The 23,955-nt window shown below is 43.7% G+C and overlaps 1 protein-coding gene across 3 annotated transcripts in view; it reads right to left on the bottom strand.

The window, feature by feature from the left end:
* Positions 1 to 12,674, bottom strand: part of GOLGA4 (golgin A4) — a 125,473-nt gene extending 112,799 nt beyond the window's left edge. For 2 of the 3 annotated variants that reach the window (XM_075826984.1, XM_075826985.1), the window contains exons 1-3: positions 12,278 to 12,674; positions 6,534 to 6,626; positions 5,664 to 5,762 (exon numbers count right to left, since the gene is read on the bottom strand). In XM_075826984.1, the coding sequence (XP_075683099.1) occupies positions 5,664 to 5,762; positions 6,534 to 6,626; positions 12,278 to 12,352 (267 nt within the window). In that variant the 5' untranslated portion in view covers positions 12,353 to 12,674. The remainder of the gene's footprint in view (positions 1 to 5,663; positions 5,763 to 6,533; positions 6,627 to 12,277) is intronic. The other variant, XM_075826986.1, reaches the window with a different exon arrangement.
* Positions 12,675 to 23,955: the final 11,281 nt, after the last annotated feature.

The raw sequence follows: 23,955 nt of genomic DNA, 5'->3' as shown, positions 1-23,955 counted from the left end.
TTTCCTTCACTGTATGTGTATATATATATATATATATAATCCTAAAATCTAGCGTTTTTTTCTCTGGCCAAGGAATATCACAATAGACTGATACTTCTGGTTCTGTAGAGCTCACTTCTCAGCATTCATCTCTTTTAGGATTGCAATGAGAGGTGACAACTATATATAGAGGACACAAGAACGGTCATGGATAGTAGGTGATGGACACAGCTCCCCCCCTATCCCTTTCTGCACAATAACCTCTGCACAGGTCGCAGAGCATGCCTAGAAAACTCTCTCATAGAAGTCCATGGGTCTTGTTCACAGGTTCCTATGGTCCTTGTGGCTGCTGTAAAGCATATCCCTAAATGTTGTTTATAACAGCTCAGACAAGATGGATGCCCCCATAATCATGTAGAGAAAATAGAATTTAAAAAAATAGAAATAAAAAAATAAAGACAGGATTAGAAAATAAGATTGTGTTTTACTATCTGGTTTAAAGAAGCAGTCCAGCTAATTTGCACAAATAACGCTAACTCACCAGCAATATTCTAGCAGTGTCATTTGTTTCTTCCCAGCTCAGTTGCATCAATACATTTTGAAACCTTTCATTATGGGCAGCTGTGTCAGGTCATGTCAGTCTGACCACAAAAATAGACCATGCTCTCATGTGTAGACAGGAAGTCAGTCTCCCCAGTGTGGCTGACTTCCTGTTAACTACAGGATTACTTCATCCAGAACCGATAAAAACAAGGGGACATATACAAAAACACCGAAAAAGGCCATACTTACAAATGGACACAGCCAGGTCAGAAACGCAAATGAAAGGGTGAGCAGGTGCTTTAAATAATAATAGCCACTCCCACTAGTCTTGAGGGGAGTGGTGTGTGGTGCATGGGAGGTGTAGTAAGAAATAATAAATGAATAGTGTGTGTGCAAGTGTAATACTATAAGTGAAATATAGGGGGCAGTAATGAGTGAAGGGACTCGCAAGTCTGGGGATCCTTGTCGTGGATTGCGAGCTTGCGTCCTTTTGGCCAAAATGATTACCAATACCCCAGGTATTTTTCATTATTATGTATATTCGCTTCTCTTGGACACAGCCAGGTCTTTGATGCTGGGAGAGCATGGTGTGTTGTTGTTTGGCATAGCAAGCAGGGTAGCCCGCTCTATGAATTATCAAGGCGTCACAAATAGGCTTCTACCTGGCTATACACGGTGTGCCTCATGACGTACACACTATCCCTCCATGTTTCACTCACTTGCACCCCATTATCCATTTATTCCCATTGAGGCACTTCACTCATTACTGCCCCCTATATTTCACTTATAGTATTACACTTGCACACACACTATTCATTTATTATTTCTTACTACACATCCCATGCACCACACACCACTCCCCTCAAGACTAGTGGGAGTGGCTATGAATGTATATATTGGGGAGCATACAAAAAAAATAACAGTTCTGTATACATAAATGCACAAACTTCTACTACTATAAACGAAACTACTTGGTAAATAGCATTACAACACACGAGTATATGTTTTCCTTTGCACACACCCTCCATTAAAAAAAAATAACTGTATTAGTGAGGTAGTCAGTACTGAAAAAGTTAAGTAAATTAATTCCCTCTCACCCATGCAATATGTTTATTAGTGTTTGGATATCTACATCACAGAAAGCTTTTCATCATTTATTGAAGAGCATTAACTCAGCAACAATACACAAAAATAACTTCTAAACAGGCCTAAGACTGGTCAGCAAAAGCACAGCTAGTAACAAGAGACATTGGGGATGTGTCTATGTCTGACTTGTGTCATCCCATACAGGAGATTTTACCCACTGGCTAAGGCTTGAATGTGCTTCCATCTTATCTTCAAATTCATAACAGATTGTATATTATAGACGTATTTACACTTTGTATTTCCAACTGGATGTTTTGATACTTTACTAGAATAATTTGATTTTGTTTTGAGTATTTCGCTACACAGCCTACAGTATATTCAATAAAACACTGTAGTGAGCTACTAAGGCTCTATTTAGGCCTCGTTCACATCTGTGTTGGGTTTCACGCATCTGTGACACAAACTGACACAGATGGAAACCAGAGGTTTCCGTTTCCATAACCACTGATTTCAATGGTGACGGATCCGGTGCCCATGGTTTCCGTTTGTCTCTGTTTTGCACCGCACCCGTCGTTTTGCATGAAGCAATAGCGTAGTCGAATACAGCTATATTAAAAAGAACATTTGGCAGGACTTAAAGGGGTTTTCCCATCAGATATTTATGATAGATCCACAGGATGCATCATAAATGTCAGAGAGATGCGGGTCCCACCTCTGAGACCTGCACCTATCTCTAGAACGCTGCCCCCTAAACCCCGTTCTGCCGCTCTGTGTTAAAGCTGAAGCAGGAGATATCCGACCATGAAGATGATATCGGCGTAGCTCACTCAGCTCTGCTGTTTTCGTTAGTGCCATAGAACTGAATTGCAGTTACAAAAACAGTAGCTCATATGCTGTGCTGTAACTGCCATTCACTACGATGGGACTTACGGAAACAGCATAGCTCAGCGACTTACGCAGTTTTCGTACTCCCGACCACATAGGAAGTGGATGGTAGCCAGCTGCAGCAGAAAAAGGTAGAACGGGCTTTAGGGGGCCCTGTTCCGGAGATAGGTGCGGGTCCTAGAGGTGGGACCCGTATCTATCTGAGATTTATGACATATCCTGTGGATATGTCACAAATATCCCTGATGGGAAAAACCCTTTAACATTAGCTGGAACGTTGTAAGAGTTTCTGAGCTAAAGTAGTATGCACCCTCTGCTTTATAGTGAATGTCCACATTTTAACCCTATGTTGTTTTTAGGTGCAACATTATACAATAATTAGATACTTAATATATTTTTATAGTGGTTGGAGCTTTGTTTTTCTGACACAAAGCTCCACATTTCCTTCATAGGCCCTGTTCATACGTTTGATTTGATGCGGATTTCGGATCAATATCCAAGTCAAAACCAACAATCAGCATGGATTTTTCCCATGGTGCAGAAAAAAAGATCCGTGAGGATAAGTAGCATCCTGATTTCCACACCTACTTTAACCCTAATCAATAGGGCTAATCCAGGTGTAGATCAAACTACACACTCGCGGCACAAATCCGAGATAAGCCTTGGATTAATGCCGCGGATCCTACAGTAAATAAATGTCAGATTTGCCTAAGGCCTCATGTACACGAACATGTTTTTGCATCCGCAAAAATGCGCATGAATTGCGGACCCATTCAATTCTATGGGCCCATGTACACGACCGTGGTTTCCACGATCCATGCATTGGCCAGGAGCCCGGACCGCAAAAAATAGGAGGTCATTTTACGGGCCGGGTTACTGAAAGTCAATGCACATCTTGTATGTGCATGGTCCGCGATTGCAACCGGCCCGCAGATGACACTACGCGGCCCTCTGTGCCCGTGCACACGGCTCTGGTCATGTGCATGAGGCCTTAGAGTGAACATAGCCTTAGGCCCTATTCAGATGAGAATTGTTCACGTAGATTGTAGAATGGACTAAACTCAGTCACATTAAAAATCAATGAACCAATTCACGTCTAAATTTCCACGAGGCCCGATGGTTCGTGCAGAAAAAATTGCAGCATGCACGAGTTTGGTCCGATTCTCACGTCAGACTAAAGCAGGAACGGACGTGAAAAAGCGCTGATAATGGATACTATATGGACGTAAAAAACTGACGAATGGAACTAACTCAGACACAATACTGATTTAACTCAGATGGAAAATTGTCCATATTACCTGATAAAACACAGACGAGTTTTACTACGCTTGTCTAAAAGATGCCCAAGAGTTAAATTCATGCTGCCACTAGAGGGAACCTAGGAATTTAAAGAGAACCAGTCACCTCTTCTGATATGTCTATTTTAGTAAATGATTGTATTTAGCAAGAAATAACAATCCTGGAGAATCTGTTCTTAAAGATCTACATTGTACTGTTCCACAATTACTCCTAGAAATATATGAATAAATTGACCACTGGGTGTTCCGAGTTGGAGGTGCATCCTTACGCAGACTGACAATGTCCAATCAGTGATGAAAGTATCAGACTATGTAGGGACACACCCCTTTGACTTAATGGAATGGTAACACCCAGTTGTCAATTTAGTCATACATTTCTAGGAGAGATAACAGAGGAAGGGCACAATTCAGAGTTCTAAGAAAATATATCCCAGAATTGTTATTTCATGTGGAATACAAGTATTTACTAAAACAGACATGTCAGGAGAGGTGACACGTATTATTTAAAGAGGACCCATCACTTATTGGAAAACCTCATGAAGTAATACGTGTCCAAAATAAAAATCTTTATCAAATATGTATATTTAGGAAAATGAAAACATTTCTTCTCGAATTAAGAAATAAAAGCTCTGGCCCTTTAAAATTTGTAATGCTCTGTAAGGCCCCATGCACACGGCCATGCCCGTAATCACAGCCCACGGCGCATTTTCGGGCCGTGCTCCCATACAAAGTGTAGGAAAAAATGGACATGCTCCATAATTGCCTGCAACCAATAGAACCAATAGAACCAAATGGGTACGTAAAACCACGGACCGTGGTACGGTCCGCGGTTTTACGGTCGTGTGCATGGGGCCTGAGACCTGTGGCTTTTAAGCTTGGAGAGCCCACTGTGGGGGGACGACGACGACTGAGTGTGCAGCATATGTTCAATGAACATCTCTGCTTCTATTTTACTTCATGCTGGATGTTTTTGTATTAGCAGCAATGTAAGATCAATTTCTGTGTATTATGTACTAAAGGAGGAAGAGGCTGCTGTGTAATCTGAAGTGTCTCTCACAAGAAACACCAGAAATACAAGGAAGGTAAGTCTTCAGTGTATGGCTGCTGCTGGATCTGTGTGAATGTAGTGAGAAACTCTAGTAAGCAGCAGTCTCCTCTACCAGATTAACCATTTACAAGCAGCTGTATCATCCTCCTCCTCCTCCTCTAGCTGGGCTGCATGATACAGAAGAAAATCTTATTACATGGCTGATAAAATAATATTCTGTATGAATTAAAGTGGCTCCTGGCTGGAGATTTCAACATATCCTTTTACATCCTAAAATATTGTATTCATTCATTGCACATATGCGGCCTCACAACAGCTAATACGATAGAAAACAAAAACTACCTGCCTGGCACCACAAATGTTCCCTGTTTTGGCTCAGGTTTTTTTTTAGCCAAAACCAAACAAGTTTCAAACAGACAAAAATTCCTGCGTGTTTAGTGCGGATTGGACTGGATTCGGTCTCGGAAAAAAAGGCTCAAAAAGACTCCTGTTATCTCTCAAGACTCCATGCATTGGGCCATATCACAGCCATGTGGATACGTTTTTACTGGTTGAAAATTGATGTTTAGGCACAGAGACCATAAAAAGAAATATCTGTTAATACTGCAGGTTAATGAGTCAGAAGCAATGGCCTCGTCTACAAAGAATTATGAGCAAGCATTTGCCTATTAACACAGAAAGTTAACACCCCACAAAGAAGCACATAGAAACCATAGTGAATTTAGTGCAGGTTACTAATACAAAGCGATACGGAATTACTACTGGAGGGGTCTAGAAGCAGATCTAGAGTAATTCCTCTTCCTAGAAGGAATGGGTGGACTCACCACACTGCCACTCTGGGGTCTGGACCGTTTGGTGTGGTCCAGAGCAAAAATAGTGTATTCAGAAAGTAAAGCAGGCTCTGCTATCATCCCGGCCAGCAGCTGTGCCATACAATACAATGGAATGAGACAGATCATCAGACAGCACAAACTGAAGAAATGGTTTCTTTCATATCACATTTCATACTATGGATATATTCCCCGAAAAATAAATGTTGGGGGAGAATTGCATTACCCCACCGCCTCCTTAGGAATTAATGTGAAAGTCTACCAATACCAAACATGAGGTTAATGAGTGCATATTATGGCCCAAAAAAAGGAGAACGACAGCCATAAAGAATTACCTCAACGGTCCCTAACAATAAAACAAAATGAACAGATAGGTCTTTATATAGAGTGTGAATGGAAAGCCTTTACAATGATTTCTCTCTTGTTTTTAGATTTATTTTATTCACCAACTTATTTTCATTTGGTTAAATACCGATTATATAACATACTTTTCTATGTTATGTAATAGACCTGTACGCTAGATTATGATCTAAATCAAAATCACAATTAATTGAACATGTAACCTCAATTACGATTAATGAACTATTTATGCCACACCCCTTTTGCATGCCACTCCCCTATTTGTATGCTATGCCATTGAATGTATATCCCCTGAGCCTGCTGTATACTACCGTATATAATATACCCTGACAGTGCCCCACACAGTATAATGCCCCTATAGTGCTCCCCCACATCATAATGCCTCATAGCTGCCCTCCACACCGTATAAAGCCCCCATATCTGCCCCCACACAGTAGAAACGTTAGTAAAAAATTATTGATAAAACCTACATTTGGAAAAGTTAAGAATAGGCTAGAAACTGACCTCTTTGTCAGGAGGAGCCATGCTGTCGTCCTGCTGGTCTGTCACTGAAGATGTGCGGCTCCTGTTCCCAGTTGGTGACACTCTTGATTGCCCCTAATAAAGAAGTGTTTATTCAAGTAAAAAAAATGGAAAAATCTATTTTAATATTTCATTTACTTTATAATTTCCATTTCTACCCTGCAATGCTCTACTGAAAGGTTTGATAGATTAGTAACTCATATTTATAATAAAAGATATGATAAACTCATACATATAAATGGCCAATAGAACAAATATGGTAAAAACCTGTTCCATGTAAAGACCCCTCAAAAGACAAGGGGCACAGGCACTATCCAGCTGGAGAAAAAAGGTTCACTCTTCAAGAAAGACTTAGGCTCTGTTCACACTGCTTTCAGAGATCTTGTTCGGAGTTTCCGTCAGTAGTTCAATCAGATATGACATGAAGAATAGCTCTGCATGAATCGTTTTTGTCAAAATGACAGTCACCGCGACAGAACCAGACAAGCTCCATTGTGAGTCAATGGAGTCCGTCGCACGACAGATCCTGCCTTGTTTTGTAGTTTCTGTTGTAAACAAAAACCACGATTTAAGTGTGAACATAGCCTTAGATGATGTCTTGAAGCAGAATAAACTCTTAGGGTATGTGCACACACAAAATCAAAAACGTCTGAAAATACGGAGCTGTTTTCAAGGGAAAACAGCTCCCGATTTTCAGACGTTTTTGAAGCCACTCGCGATTTTCACGTCCGTTTTTGGAGCTGTTTTCCTATAGAGCCAATGAAAAACAGCTTCAAAAACATCCCAAGAAGTGACATGCACTTTTTCACGGGCATCTCTTTACGTGCCATTTTTGGAAAACGAGGCGTAAAAAAACGTCCCGTCGGAACAGAACACCGTATTTCCCATTGAAATCAATGGGCAGATGTTTGTAGGCGTTCTGCTTCCGATTTTTCAGCTGATTTTCAGGACTTTTACGGCCCGAAAAATGGCTTAAAACACTACGTGTGCACATACCCTTATGTATAGAATCCTTTTCTAAATGTTGATCCAGTCTGAACGTCTCTTGGGGTCAGGAAGGATTATTTTCTTTTTTAGGGCAGATATACCCACTTCTCTCCCTTTTTTCTTTCATCCACATACTCTTCCCTCCCATGGTTGAACTTGATGTTCATATAGGTCTGTCTTCAACTATATGAATTATGTAACTATTTGTAATAGCTACCTATACAGATTAGACAAAGATTAGCTGCAATCAATCGTATTTCAGACCATTCGTACAAACAACCCCACCATCAATATGACACACTGAACTGACCCAACAAGGGACATCATTTCACAAAACGTGCATCTGCAAAGTGGCAAATAATTGCTCGGGATCGGCTGAATATGACAAACACACACACTCTTTCAGGTAATGAGCGACTGAAAAAAAATGCAGCACCGTTTCTTTATTCAGTGTGTAGGACCACCCAGCGTTTAAAGAGTAAAACAAACCATCAATCTCTGTTCAGAGTTGGTTTGTATCAAACAGAGGTGTGGAAATAAATCTTTTGTTTAAACCTGTAACACTGTATATTTAAAATGGACATATTGTACATATTAGGTATAGGTCAACCAAACCCGACGATTATTCAACAATCTAACGTATGAGGGGGCAGCCCAATGTCTGCCATAAGGAGAAAGGATTGGTCATGCTCAATTTCAACATGCCCAATAATTTGTGCCCCATGTGGTATAACCGTTGCCAGAGGTGTATGGCAGCTGTTTATCCCCCTTTCCCTATTAAAATAAACATGCATGCATGAACTCCTGAGAGGAGTCACGAGAGGCAGCGGACAGCTGAACAGAGGCTATTCCATGTGTATGGCCAGCATAAGACATCAACCAAGGGCTGTGACATCTGATGGTGGAGCATTAAACTGGTTAGGCCAATTGGACAAGCAGTAAAAAGAAGCAGGATGCACTAAGTCTGAGGCCATCTTCACACAACGGATTTTGGCGCAGAAGAATCACGTATTCCACAGTTAAACCCATGCAAAAACCACCCAGTGTCTTGTTGATCTCAATGGAAACAGCCCCGTTAATCATACGACGCAGAATTGAAAAGTGTTTTGCCCAGAAAACAGTAGTGACATGTGACTTCTTGACGTGGTTTGCGTACAAACATCGCGCATTGGGTAGCCCCACGTGGATTAGCCCCATTAAATAGAGGTAATCTGCATGCAAATCCATAGCAAGCATCTGAGGGTCAGCCATGGATTCTCTTGCAAATCCACGTAAACTTTCACTTGAAAAATCCATCGTGAGAACATTCCCTAAGGCCGCAATTTCCATCACTTCATTCATTTTTAGACACACTGACTTGCAGCCACGTACCTTGTTGTCCTCGGACAATTAAAAGGAAAAAAAAAGTAAGCTCAACTAAGTTTTTCTTCTCCCCTCAGACTCCCTTAGCATGCCGCTGCTCACACAATATTCTGATGCCAGGCAGTATCAGGACATTGTATGTGACAGCACTGATGACATTGAGGACTGCGTCGCTTCTAATACCCTGACGCTGCACCGCATCAGAACCTTTTATGTGCCGCAGCATGCGAGGAAGCCTGATGGGACAAAAGGAGCAGCGAGGCCAGTATACCTTTTTTTATTTTATGTCCGATGGGGACATAAAGTTGAAGTAATGACCCTGAATGGTGCACGGCTGAGGTCATTACTTCAACTTTATTTATATTAAGACTGGTGTATGAAATACCAGTTTTAATAAATTCCCCTCTCAGAGTTCAGACGCAGTGGAGTTTATCCGATGCAAAATTGCACCTAACATAAGCGGCAAAATCTGGACGTCTAAAGGGAGAGTGATGCTCACATGACCAGGTCCCAACGGTTTCCCGTCCCTATAATGGCCATCGTGTGCTTTTTTTTGCAGAACAACTGGGTAACGGGACACAGAGTTGAGACCCCTACCTATCACATATTTATAGGTCAATCGTCAGAATACCCAACTTCTGCAAAGCCCTCACATATACGCATTACCTGAATTATCAATATTTTTTTAGCTGTTTTAGCAATAGGCAGCCCCAGGAAATTCAAACGCCTCTCAGCAGCCCCGACAGCAGAAAATAGGCCTCATGTACTGTACCGGTTTGCTGAACGTACAGAGTAGAGCAGTCTTTACAATGCCCATAAGCACATTGCGGGAGAGTTATCATTTTTAAAGACAGAAAATGGCGCGGTTGTAGATTTAATTTTTTTGCATTTAAGACTGGCATACGAAATGCAATTCTAAACTAGGTTAGGTGAAAGGTAGTGAAATGTATTCTTTTACCGGTGGCTGATTCTATAAAACCTACAGCGACTGCCGTGTGGACCGGAGCTCAGTCTCTCTATGCAAGTCTACAAGATCCTCGATGTGAGTCCCATAGGCTTGAATACAGGCGCTGAACTTCGGTCTACACAGCAGACACTGTAGGACCATTTTTATATACAGAAGGGGGGGGGGGGATTTTCCAGGAGTGCTGCTTCAATATATCTTCCCCAATGGGACAACCTCTTTTCTCGCTCGGCTCATGTAGATGGCACCTATGGTTCTGCTGATTTTGTATATTTCAAGACGAGGACCGCTTCACACCTACATGCTTATTTTAGCTCCAGTGTCAGCTAAAGTTACAAAGGGAAACTGGTGTACACAAATATACAGTTATAGCATCTCCCAGGGTTTATTCTACACCTTTTGGGGGGAATGAAAGTTTATACAAAGTAGTAAAAATAAATTTAAAAAAAATCTCCATATTGCAAAGTCAAAACAGTAAATACATTGGGGAAAATCTATTAAACTGGTGCACGTTGCCCATAACAATCGGATTAATGCTTTTATTTTTAATGGGGCCTCTGAAAACGGACACCTGGAAAATAATTGGCTGCTATGGGCAACTCCTCCACTTTTCCTTTACACAAAAGTTTGATAAATTCCCAATATATATCAAAATAAACATCAGACGATGGCAATTTTGTGACTTTGTTTATTACTTGAAGAAACATTTGTAGGGGTACACACCATAAGTACCCTGGTTATGAAGTGGTTTATCAGCACACTAAGCATACTTGTTTATCAAACATGCACAACCTGTCATGTTGAACAAGGTGTCCTATCTGCAGGCAGCATATCATAGAGCTGGAGGAGCTGAGCTTACTGATATATAGATTTGTGGGGAAAAATTCAGTCTAACTTGTAATGTCTTATCTAAATCCCTGCTCATATTGTGCTTAGGAGTCCAGTGGGCGGTCTCAATGACTGAAGCTCTTATTCGCTGACCGCCCACTGGACTCCTGAGCCCAGAATGAGCAGAGGTTTTACGGCTTCCCATCAGAGCGCTGCCTTTTACATCCACCGCAAATACGAACACAGCGAGTGGGGGGTAAGCAGGTGGGAGTAACGGATCGATTTGGTTAACCACTTTGATGCTGCGGTCAATAACAACCACGGCATCTAAGTAGTTGACAGAGGGGTTAAAAAGATTTTGTCCACCACAGTGATGGCATATCCCTAAGAGAAGGCACACAAGGCTGTATCATGCACCTGTGATGCACAGATCTGTCATACATAGCCTGATATGGGTCAATGGTTGTTCATACAGAACCTGTGACAATGATTGTGGCATGTTCCAAGGATTGCCTTATAACGGAGGTTATACAGGACTAAGTGTGAAGCCATACACGTCCTTATACATAACTTTGCCATGTGCATGAGCTCTTACTATTCTTCCCTAGGAGCCTCAGATTTCACTCCCAACCCAGCGCTGTACAGGAACTGCCATTCTACTCCAGTGGCCTGAAAATACAAGGCTGAGCACCTGACCTCTGCGGATACGGTGTTAGTGACTTTTACAGCAAATGATCCCAGTTATACATGTTCCACCTTTTCTAATGTAAACACATATGCGCTCACACACCCTGGATCCTATTGTATGGGCACAGCTTGTTCACGAATGACTGCTGATCACAGACCTGTATAACTGGCTTCCTGGAGGAGCTTACACGTGGATGTGCTGTACCCCCCCAAGTGCCTGTATATTGACAAATTATCATTGACGGTACAATCTACAGCTAGCCATAGACACGGCTCCTTAGCATACACATTTGAGAGTGAAATTCATTTTTTGTGGTCGCCAAATTTTTAAAAAAAATTACAATTACTACGTTAAATAGTTTCCACCAGACTGTGGACTGATTGTGTAACATGCAGATGCAAATCCGTGGCAGATTTTTCTGCTGCGTGTGAACATAGCCATAAAGTTCAAATACGTAAAGAACAACTACTCACTTTTAATGATTTTTGGTTGCGTGTGGGACAATTTTGGGGTCAGTATACGTGCAACATGAAGAAATACTCTACATACATGAACGTAGTGAAGACTTAAGATTCCAAGGGACAACAATGATCATGACTCCAGTGTTAACCACTTCATGTCGGAGTATTCCTGTGCTAGGTGCTGCAGCTCAGAAATTCACTTGAACGTGGCTGCAATATCAGACACAGTCTATGGACAAGAGTGGCGCTGTTCCTGGGGGGCACCTTCTGTTCTGTCTCATGCTACCTGGGTCACACACAGTTAAACACTTTATATTTTTTGGTAAAACTACTGTTTGTAAACAAAATGATAAACTAAACATGAATTAGTAGCCATGTGAAGAGATTTCCTTCTGATCCCAGTGGCCAGTGAATAACCAGCAATGCCCCGTCATACCTGTGCTTGGGGCTGGAGGCTGCTCCTTACAGGGGACTGCTCCTCCGTGATCTTTTGCTTCAGCTTCTTGAACATCTTGCAGGAAGTGCTGGTGGATGCAGCAGCTTTACACTATGAGGGAAGGGCTACTACTAATGGAGGAATCAGACAGGAGACAGCACACAGTGACAGCAGTTAGTGAAGGTTGTACAGGAGACCATACCACTGACGTGTGGAGACCGGCCTCTACAGTGTTACATAGCTACACATACACACAGGAGGACTTTCTGGCTGCCTATATACACATACACAATGGAGCGGAGCACAATACTTATTATTGTACAGGTTACTGTCCCCGGCTCTTCCGCTTCCTGGTGGTCACTACACTGGTGCAGCTTGACGTGCAGAATCAACTGCGCATGTGTGGCCAACGTGGAGCTACGGGCTGCTGGAAGGGACAATGCATGTGAACAGTCATCGCTTCTGTGACCACGCCCCTTTACAGACTCCTATGTACTGTACTCCGGAGGACGTCTCGTCCTGTTCTTCTCCCGGTCCTCGTCTTTGCCAAGTGCGTTCGCTATCTAACAGTTCCGTGTGTTGGTACTGCCTAACTTCTACTTCTTAGTCATTTATTCTATAGTAAGCCATTATTTACTTCCTAGACACAGTACTCAATGGTACTGTCCTCACCCATCAATACAGCTGGAAAGGGATGCTTTACTGTTACAGTCTGAAAGTCAGTGGTGTAACTATAGGGGATTTGGTCACACCTGGGCCCTGGAGATATAGTGGTCCCAAAGGTCCCTCAGCCCCATGTAAGGAAATTTGTACTACAAATGATTTGTCATAGTTGGGGGCCGCAGCCCTGTTACAATGTTTGAATTGGGGTGCAGGAGCTCCGAGTTACCCCTCTACTAGAACTTGCAATGACCGGTCTGTCCCTCCTATACTCTGCATTAGCCAGCTACACCAGTTATGCCCAACCAGTATCTTCATAGGATACAATGCTTACCCCCAGGTTAAAGGGGACCTGTCACCACTCCGGAAATGTTTATTTTAGCAAATAATTGTATTCTCCATGGAATAATAATTCTGGAACATCTTCTATTAGAATGATAAATTCCACAGTTTCTCCTAGAAAGATATGAATAAATTGACAACTGGGTGTTAATAGCTGGAGGTGTGTCCCTACACTGTCCAATCAGAGCTCACAGTCTCATACTGTGTAGAGACACACCCTTTTGACAAGACAATGGTAACGCCCAGTTGTCAATTCATTCATACATTTCTAGCAGGAATGACAAAGGAGCAGCACAATGTATAATAAGAACAGAAGTTCCAGAACTGTTGGTAAAGGGAGCCTGACCGCAGAAATTTCGCTATAAAAGGAGCAGCACAGTAATATAGCGTAGCCTCATCTGATGCTGTTTTCCATTTTCAGATACGTGGCTCCTTTGCAGCAATCTAAGTTTATTTGTAATATGCAAATGAGCAGTTTGGAGCAATGTGGTAGTCACCGTTGCTCCAAAAAGCTCTAAGTTCCCTCCCCAGTCCGTCCCTCCCTTCCTTCTCTGATTGACAGGACCACTGAAGTTTCAGAGGTCGAATTGGATATACTGTGCACATGCCGATACGTCACACTAATCCAAGTGGGCGCTATAGCCGCCAGGTCTCTACTGTCATGCACAGCAGGGACCCAGCGGCAATGCTTGCGATCAGAAAAATTTCTGATCGCAAGCATTTAACCCCTCAGATGCTGATGTCAGATGTGACCATCGGCATCTGTAGGGTTTTTACTGCCCCTTTCACTTCGAGGCTGGTCACCGGGTCCGGCGCGGCAAGATCGCAGGAGCCGGTGTACTCCTATAGCAGCTGGGAGCCTTGTGAAAGCACCCAGCCCTGCTATAGGAAGATTGCTATTTCCTGTGGCAGGTCTCAATAGCAATGCACTAATTTTGCCATAGAGTGCAATATTGTGATATTGCAGTCTATGGCCTAAGCGATCTAATAATCACAGGTTCAAGCCCCCTAGGGGGGTGGGGCTAAAACATTTTAATACATGTTTGAAAAATATTTAAAAAAATATAAAAATTCAAATTATCTCACTTTCCCTAGATCACATATAAAAATAAATTAACAAAAATAAACATATTAGGTATCCCCGTGTCCGAAAATGCCCACATTTTTAAATATTTTTCCAATATGGTGAATGCCGTAGTGGGAAAAAAGGTCAAATATCAGAATCGCAAACCCCTCCCCTAAAATCGAACAAAAAGTTATTGAATTGCCAGACATTCCCCAAAATGATATTAATAAAAACGACATCTTTCTCCAAAAAGACGCCTTACACAGCTCTGTACACAGAAACATAAAAAAGTTACGAGGATCACAATATGGCGATGAAAAAAATTGTTTGTTTCTTTCAAACTTTTACATTTTTTTTAAAGGTACTAAAACATCACAAAAACTATATAAATTTGGTATCACCATGATAGTACTGACCCGCAAAATAAAGGTAATGTATCATTTTCACCGTACAGAGAACACCGTAAAAATGAAACCCAAAAGAAAATGGTGGAACTGCTGTTTTTTTCCAATTCCACCCCATTCTGAGGTTTTTTCCAGCTTCCCAGTACATCACACATAATTCTAAATAGTACCATCAGAAAGTACACTTTGTCCTGTAAAAATTAAGCCCTCATATGACTGTCAATGGAAAAAAAAAAAGAGTTATGACTTTTTGAAGGCAGGGAGGTAAAAACAAAAGCATAAAAATAAAAATTTGTCTAGTCCTGAAAGGGTTAAAGAAGTTCTCTGGGAGATTTTAAAATTGATGACCTTTTCTTAGGACAGGTCCTCAATACAAGATCGGTGGGGGACCAACTCTCGGCACCCCACCGATCAGCTGACTGAAGGGGCCGCAGCATTCTTCACCGCCGACTCTTCTGTGCCTGGGTTTGCAGCTCAGTCCCATTAACTTGGACTTAAATGGGACCGGAACTGCAATTCCAGGCAAAGCCACTACGGATGTGTACGGCACCGTGCCTGCAATTAGCTCATCGGTGGGATCGGTTCCCCACTGATCTGATATTGATGACCTATCCTAAGAATAGGCCATCAATATAAAATGCCTGGAGAACCTCTTAAATGGGGTCTGCAAGTATGTACTAAAATAGACATGTCAGGAATGACGACTGGTCCTCTCCAATGTTCATATAGGAACACTGCTATACACAGAGAGCTCTGTCCAATTATAGTGAACAGAAGAGCTGTCATCTGTCTGTTGTTGAAGCATTGTGGCATATTTCCTATATCCAAATGTTAGATTCACGTATGTGTGTCTGCAAGTGAGGGTATGTTCACACGAGGGCGTCCGTAACGGCTGAAATTACGGGGATGTTTCAGCCTGAAAACATCCCCGTAATTTCAGCCGTACCGGCATGTGCAGGCGCTTGAACGCCGCGTCCATTACGGACGTAATTGGCGCTGCTATTCATTGGAGTCAATGAATAACGGCTCCAATTACGGCCAAAGAAGTGACAGGTCACTTCTTTGACGCGGGCGTCTATTTACGCGCCGTCATTTGACAGCGGCGCGTAAATTACGCCTCGTGTGAACAGACAAACGTCTGCCCATTGCTTTCAATGGGCAGATGTTTGTCAGCGCTATTGAGGCGCTATTTTCGGACGTAATTCGGGGCAAAAACGCCCGAATTACGTCCGTAATTAGTGCGTGTGAACATACCCTAAGCCTATTTATATAGTCATATTTGCAGTCTATGTCATTCCCTCTATATGTATTTAGTTCTTATACTAGCCCTGTTTCAGCACGATGTGTTGGGTCAAAAGCTACACTTGAGGCCCTCATAATGTGTAGGTTGACCACCATCAGAAGCAGAACACTAGACCCGTCATTTTGCCCTTGAAGCGACTCACCGGCCTCAGGACAAAATTTGAAATGTGAATGGGTATTTGGAGTAATATTACCTGGTGCCCTCTAGCTGTCGTCCTATGCCGTGGATCCGTAGTTTTAGGGTTCCCTCTGTGTTGTCTCAAAATTGCCACATCGCTTCTCAGACCTGCTCACGTGAGGAGCTCTGGCCAACCTGAGGACAGTGAGAGTGTCTCAGACTTTGGGACAGCAGAGGGGATTCTAAAACAGCGAATTCACAGCTGGAGGACATCAGATATTATTACTCTGTATACACTATAATTACTGTATTTAAAATGTTAATCCTCCGCTAACTAGTACTAATGCAGTAATAACATTAATTTCACTGTCAGCTGCATGCAATGTTAAATACTTTTGTGTCATAAAAGACATAAGTATTATAGTTATGATACCTTTATTGGCTAACCATAGAAATTGTATATGCAAGGTTTCAGATCACACAGGCTCCTTCTTCAGGCTGGTTTACAAATTAATGACTTAGAAAAAAGTACAACATTTAAGATGTTACACAAAGACAATTGGTATATGAGGTGATACATCATTAAGATAAGCCGGAGCCATAAAACTAAGGTTAGAAGGGTGATGACATAGGCCGCATTCACACGGCTGTGCCCGTAATCACAGCCCGCGATTGCGGGCACAGCCGGCCCCGTAAAATACGCAAAGTAGGACATGCTCCATAATTCCCGGCACGGTTCTGTGGCACGGACACCCTTCCGTAGCGATAGGGAAAGGTGTCCGTGGCCAATAGAACTGAACGGGTCCATAATTGTGGACCGTACTGCAGTTCGCAATTAAGGACATTTTTTACGGTCGTGTCTATGGGGCCTAAGGCTAAGTTCACACTATCGTTATCATCAGTTTACCTCTCTTCCGTCAGAGGAAGAGAGGATTGATACATTAAACAGAAAGCAACGGTTCCGTTAGAATTACTATTGATGTCAATGATAATTCTTTTGTATCAGTTGCTTTCCGTTTGTCTCCGTTCGCTAGGTTTCCGTTTTTTGAACGGAAACAAAAATACAATCTACAGAACTTTTGTTTCCGTTCAAAAAAACGGAAACCTAGTGAACGGAGACAAACGGAAAGAAACTAAAACAAAATAATTACCATTGAAATCAATGGTAATACTAACAGGGCCGTTGCTTTCCGTTTAATGTATCGATCCTCTCTTCCGCTGACGGAAGAGAGGTAAACTGATAGTAACGCCAGTGTGAAAGAAGCCTTAGGAGTTAAGGGATCTGGAGTCAATCTGATGGGGGATGTGACGTGTGTCCATGTAGTGGCTCATAAATCCAGGTGTTAGATTGAGGCCTTGTGTCAATGACTGGAATGTTACCATCAGCTTGAATTCCCAAATTTTTCTTTCTCTGTCGTTCTTAAAATGACCCTTCAGTATTAGGACCTTTAAATCTGCCAAACTGTGGTCTAGTCCAGAGAAGTATTTTCCCACGTGTGTATCCACCTCCTGTTTTATTGTATGTCTGTGAAGATTCATCATCGTTTGTAGTTTTTGTATGGTTTCCCCAATGTAGATTCCTTTTGTAAAGGATCTGCCAGACACAACTTCTGTGTCGACGCCCATAGTTAATCAGTCTGCACCTGCTTCTATGTCTGTGAGACTGACTCCATCTTCCACCACCCAGGATGGCAGGCTTAGGAGCGGGAGAGCCTATCACAGCCTAGCCAGACGGAGCTAGCTCCCGCCCTCTGTCTATTTATACCTGCCTTTTCTGTTCCTCCTTTGCTTGTGATTCTTCTCTTATAGGTTTCCTGGCCCTGCTGCAGCTTCTTGAACTACTGATCCTCTGCTTGTGATTGACCTTGGCTTTACTGACCACTCTTCTGCTCTGCGTTTTTGTACCTCGCTCATCTCCTGGTTTGACTCGGCTCGTTCACTTTGCTTGTTGCTCACGGTGTCCCCGTGGGCAGCTTCCCCATTTCCCTGGCTTCTTTGTACCCTTGTCTGTTTGTCTGTCGTGCACCTATTGAGTGTAGGGACCGTCGCCCAGTTGTACCCCGTCGCCTAGGGCGGGTCGTTGCAAGTAGGCAGGGACTGAGTGGCGGGTAGATTAGGGCTCACCTGTCTGTCTCCCTACCCCGACATTACACCTTTATTGATGCACCTAGTACACAGTATCATGTACACTACATTGGAGGATGCACATGAGAACGTGCCAGTCATTTTATAGCCGAGTCAAACCAGGAGTGTACGAGGTACCAAACGCAGAGCAGGAGAGTAGTCAGTAAAGCCAGGGTCAATATGAAGCAGAGGTCAATAGTACGAGCAGCAGAAGCGAGCCAGGAAACAGTCAGAATCACAGGCGAAGGAGGAGCAGGAAATGAAGGTATAAATAGACAGAGGGCGGGAGCTACCTCCGTCTGGCTAGGCTGTGATAGGCTCTCCCACTTCTCAGCCTCCCAGCCCGAGTGGTAGATGATCGAGTCACTCTATCAGACTTAGGAGCAGGTGCAGACTGATTAACCACGGGCGTCGACACAGAAGCTGTGTCTGGCAGATCCTTTACAGTATCACAGGCCGTGTTTCATGCCTCCCTCCTGAAACGCTGCTCCCCGTCCTTGGCTACCTCGAGGAAACCTCCGGTCCCTGTTCTCACCCCTGAAGGCGCGACAAGTTCTATATCTCTGCGTTTTTCGCGCATCAGGCACCCATTGAAGTCAATGGGTGCGTGAAAATCACGCATGCCCCATGGAAGCACTTCCGTGGGACAAGCATTATTCGCGCAATAACAGTAAAAGAATGAATGTAAACAGAAAAGCACCACATGCTTTTCTGTTTACAAACATCCAAACGGAGTGTCATAAAGATGGCGGCTGCGCGAAAAGCACGCAGTCGCGCATCCATATGAACAGGGCACACAGAGCTGTCAAGTGCCTTTTGCGCACGCAAAACGCTGCGGTTTTTGCGTGCGCAAAACGCACACGCTCGTCTGAATCGGGCCTTTCAGGAATTTGTCAATGAAATTTTTCGTGATCTCCTCTATGTCTGTGTTGTGGTGTATCTCGATGACATTTAGATTTTTTTCCCCAGATCCAGTAACTCATCAGAATCATGTCCGCCAGGTTTTGCTTCGTCTAAAGGAGAATCATCTTTATGCCAAACTGGAGAAGTGCGTGTTTGAAAAAAAGTCTCTTCCCTTCCTCAGCTATATCATCTCCGATCAGGGTCTCAAGTTGGACCCTGAGAAGGTAAAGGCTGTCCTGGAATGGCCACGCTCCCAAGGCTTAAGGGCCATACAACGCTTCCTGGGATTTGCCAACTTCTACCGGCTGTCCATTCCCACTCCCATCTCTACCCTCACTAAAAAGGGCATGAATGCCAATGTGTGGACTCTGGAGGCAGAAGCCGCATTTGAATCCTTAAAAAAAGCCTTCACGTCAGCCTCTATTCTTCACCACCCTGATGTGTCCTTACAGTTTTCATTAGAGGTGGACGCTTCCTCTGTTGGTGCTGGTTTACTGTTGTTCCAGAAAGGTTCAAAAGGCAAGACTGTGGTATGTGGCTACTAATCTAATCTGTTTTCTTCCGCAGACGCGCAACTACTCGATTGGGGATCGGGAGTTACTGGCCATCAAGCTGGCTCTACAGGAGTGGAGACACCTATTGGAAGGCGCAGCCCATCCTATCCTGGTCTTCACGGATCACAAGAACCTGACCTATCTACAGACGGCTCAGTGGTTGAATCCTCGTCAAGCCGGATGGTCGTTGTTCTTTGCTCGGTTCCGGTTTGAACTCCACTACCGTCCTGCCGACAAGAATGTGAGGACTAATGCCTTGTCTAGGTCATTTGAAACAGAGGACAGTGTGGAGTCCCCACAGAATATTATTGATCCTTCCTGCATCTCGTCTGTGAACCCTCTGCAAGTTAGAGACATTCCTCCGGGAAGGACTTTTGTACGTCTGGCAGACAGTGGAAAAACCCTCCGCTGGGGTCACAGCTCCAAGCTGGCAGGTCACACGGGTGCTCGTAAGACCCAAGATCTAATCGTCCGTCAGTTCTGGTGGCCCACGCTGCCCAAAGACGTCATGTACTTTGTCTCCTCATGTACGGTATGGGCAGCAAATAAAGTTGCCCGCTCCAGACCGTCTGGTCTGCTCCAGCCGCTGCCTGTGCCCGTTGCTCCCTGGCAGCATGTCGCAATTGACTTTGTCACGGATCACCCTCTTTCTGCGGGTTGCAGTGTGATTTGGGTGGTGGTGGATCGATTTTCTAAAATGGCTCATTTTGCTCCCTTGACTGGTCTGCCTTCTGCTGTGGGATTGGCAGACCTCTTCATTCAACACATCTTCCGTCTGCACGGCTTGCCTCTGCATATTGTCTCAGATCGAGGGGTCCATTTCACCTCAAAGTTTTGGAGAGCACTCTGCGTTCTCCTCGGTGTATCTCTTCGGCCTATCATCCCCAATCAAATGGACAAGTCGAGAGGGTTAACCAGATTATGGAGAACTATCTACATCACTTTGTTTCCAGGCGGAATAATGACTGGGTGCAGCTGCTCTCGTGGGCAGATTTCTCCTATAATAACCACAGTAGTGAGTCCACCACCTCCAGTCCGTTCTTCATCGTCTACAGCAAATACCCTCGAATACCTCTCCCTGTCTCTACTATGTCCCAGGTACCTGCAACTGACTACCTTCAGGGACTTTCTGCAGATATGGCAACAAACCCGATCTTCTATCCTGCTAGCGGTGGACCGCATGAAGAGAAAGGCAGTGTCATGAACAAATACACAGTAAACAGTGAGGTCCCTGTTCTTCCCAAACCTCCGTCCCTACCTACTTGCACGACCTGACCTAAACGACGGCGCACAACTGGGCGGCATTCCCTATACTGGTACAAGTGAAACTGATAAACAGATAAGACAGAGACAGTACGAAATAACAAAGGGTCACCTGGGAAGTACATGGAGGGAGAGGCAGGGCAATTGTGCCGCGGAAAAGTCCGGGTGTAAAAAGCGGAGTCAGGCAGGCAGGGTCAAACCGGGAGAGTGCGGAAAAAACAAAAGTCAGAAGTCAAAGAAAAGTCAGCCGAGGTCAGGTCACAAGAAGTCAAAAAGCAAGTCGCTATGGGGAGTCTGAAACAAGGGAAAGCACCAGGCTAGGAAACTCTAATTACAGACAAAGGCCAACTATCCCAGGCTGAACTAAATAAGAAGGCGGGAGCTCAGGAACATCAGCCAGGCTTTGATTGGCCTGACGCTCCTGAGCTCCTATTGGCTGCAGACTGCCTCAGTCTGCCAGGCCGGGCAGTGCCCGAGCGAGTAACCCTCGATGTCCTGGAGACCGAGGGAGCCGCAGGCAGAGAGAGCGTGTCAGGCAGATAGTAGAAGACAGGATCCTCCTCAGTTTCTTCCAGGTACTAGGGTCTGGTTGTCTTCAAAGAATATACGGCTGAGGGTGCCGTACTGCAAATTAGCTCCTAGGTTCCTCGGACCCTTCGAGATCCTGCTGCAGATTAACCCGGTGTCTTACAAGCTGCGGCTGCCTCCTACCCCTTCAAGAACCCTAACTCCTTCCATGTCTCCTTGCTAAAGCCCGTGGTCCTGAACTACTCCAGGACTCCTAGTTCAGCAATGGTCCCTGGCGAGGGAGATTCTGGCCACCAAGAAGGTAGGAGGAAGGACGTTTTATTTCGAGGATTGGAAGGGATTCGGTCCAGAAGGGAGGTCTTGGGAGCCAGAGGAGAACATCGATGCTCCTGTCCTCGTGAGGAAGTTTCTCTCCCGCTCTGGTCCCAAGAAGAGAGGGCGTAAGAGGGGGATACTGTAACGTCTATGGCTGTGGTCCGTCGTTCCGACTTACCCCTCGACCGCCGTTGCCATGGGCATGTGAGTTCCCTGCAGCGTCGTCCTCCTGTGAGGCGCCGGCACTCACTTCCTGGAATCTAGACTGTCTCCGTAGGGCGCGCGTGCCCGCGTATGCACGGTCTTAAAGGACCAGTTCGCGCATAATTGCAGGAAGCCTGCATCAAGCCCAGAATACTACTGGACTATAAAAACAGCTCTGCCCTCTTGTTCTTTGCCTGAGCGTTGTTCGTTACCCAAAGTTGGTCTTGCAAATGGTCTCCTAGGGTCTTCCAGTTCCCAAGTGTATCCTGTATCCCGTGCTGTCCTGGTCAAGTGCCGTGATGAAGCTGTTGTCGTGTTCTGTTACTCCACGCCTGATGTCTACCTGCTGCCTGGTCCCAGCCGAGCCTGCCTTGCTACTATCCGAGTTGCCACAGGTACCCTTTCTGGACTATAGACTCTGTACTATACCTGTTTGTCCAGCTGCCATCCCGCTATGCGGTACGGCCTAGTGTGTCAACACCCCGCATCGTGACATAATTCATTGAGAAGGACCTGTATGTACTGGGCTTTGTTCTGATGCTGTATATATGTTGTGAGCTTGGTTCTGGTGTTGTATTTATGTACTGAGGTTGGTTCTGATGCTGTATATATTTACTGAGCTTGGTTCTGATGCTATATACACTACCGTTCAAAAGTTTAGGGTCACTTAGAAATTTCCTTATTTTTGCAAGAAAAGCACAGTTTTTTTCAATGAAGATAACATTAAATTAATCAGAAATACACTCTATACATTGTTAATGTGATAAACTAGAGAAAAAGAGTCCGTATATATCCACATATGAAAAAATTACACATCTTTATTAGTAATAAATACATAAAATTACAAAAAACAGAGAATCTAAAAATGGATCCTTGACTAAGTCACAAGTACCTATATTAAACAGAATATATTAAATCACATTAGAGTATACAGTTTTTATTAATAATCGAAATTACTCCTACACAGGGTACATCTATAAGAAATAAGATGCAAATACAAAAAGTACAGCAGACCAGACCGTTAGACCGTTTGCCTAAGGAGACTAGTGTTCCTAGGAAAATAACAAGTGTCCCTATGAGTCCAGCAAATGCACTTACCCATGTTTTGAGGAGAATCGTGTGACCCAGAGTGTGGAAGTGCGCCCCGACGCGCGTTTCGCTTATAGCTTTCTCAAGGGGTGCCGGTATTTTGGTTGTGCCTAGCTTAAATAGTGGTCTTCACTGTCCTTTAATCGTTGTAAGCCAATCAGGCGCCGGTATAAGCGGCGCCTAACTGTGACAGTGGTGACGCCCAGGGATGACGCGCAGGGATGCACTGCCGATGAACGTCATTATCCTACTGCGCATGCGCGAATCCCGGGACGCGTCACCAGGGAGACAGCGCAGGCGCAGAACCAGAAAGACAGCCCACGGGCAGGAATCGGCGCCCCATCTACTTGTTCTGTCCCAACTATCCCAGCAGAACAGTGAGTGTGTATATATATATGAAAGGTAATTAATAAGAAAAAACCCCAACTACAACTCTCTTCATGGATCTATTATACATACACAGTTACTCACTCTTATAATCGGTCTTAAACAGTGCCATCTAGTGGATAAAGTGAAAAATGGAGAGAATAGCTAAATCTCAAGGCATAGTGCATTGTGAGTAGGGTTAAGATATAAATCTCATTAAATGTATTCAAATTTAATAAAAAAGTGTTATTATACATGATCAGTAATACAAATAAATAATTAAATAAATACATATTGCAAGTGCATATACATTGGATAATCTAACAGAATTTTTGTTGTATACAGTGAATATTATAATAAAGTATAATCATCAATTTCATAAATTAAATGATATAACCATAAAACTCAAATTACATTATATAAAAAACAAAAAAACAAAC

The sequence above is a fragment of the Rhinoderma darwinii genome, chromosome 5 (genome assembly GCF_050947455.1).
Source record: "Rhinoderma darwinii isolate aRhiDar2 chromosome 5, aRhiDar2.hap1, whole genome shotgun sequence".
NCBI classification, from domain to species: domain Eukaryota; kingdom Metazoa; phylum Chordata; class Amphibia; order Anura; family Rhinodermatidae; genus Rhinoderma; species Rhinoderma darwinii.
This window is presented reverse-complemented; position numbering and strand designations above follow the sequence as displayed.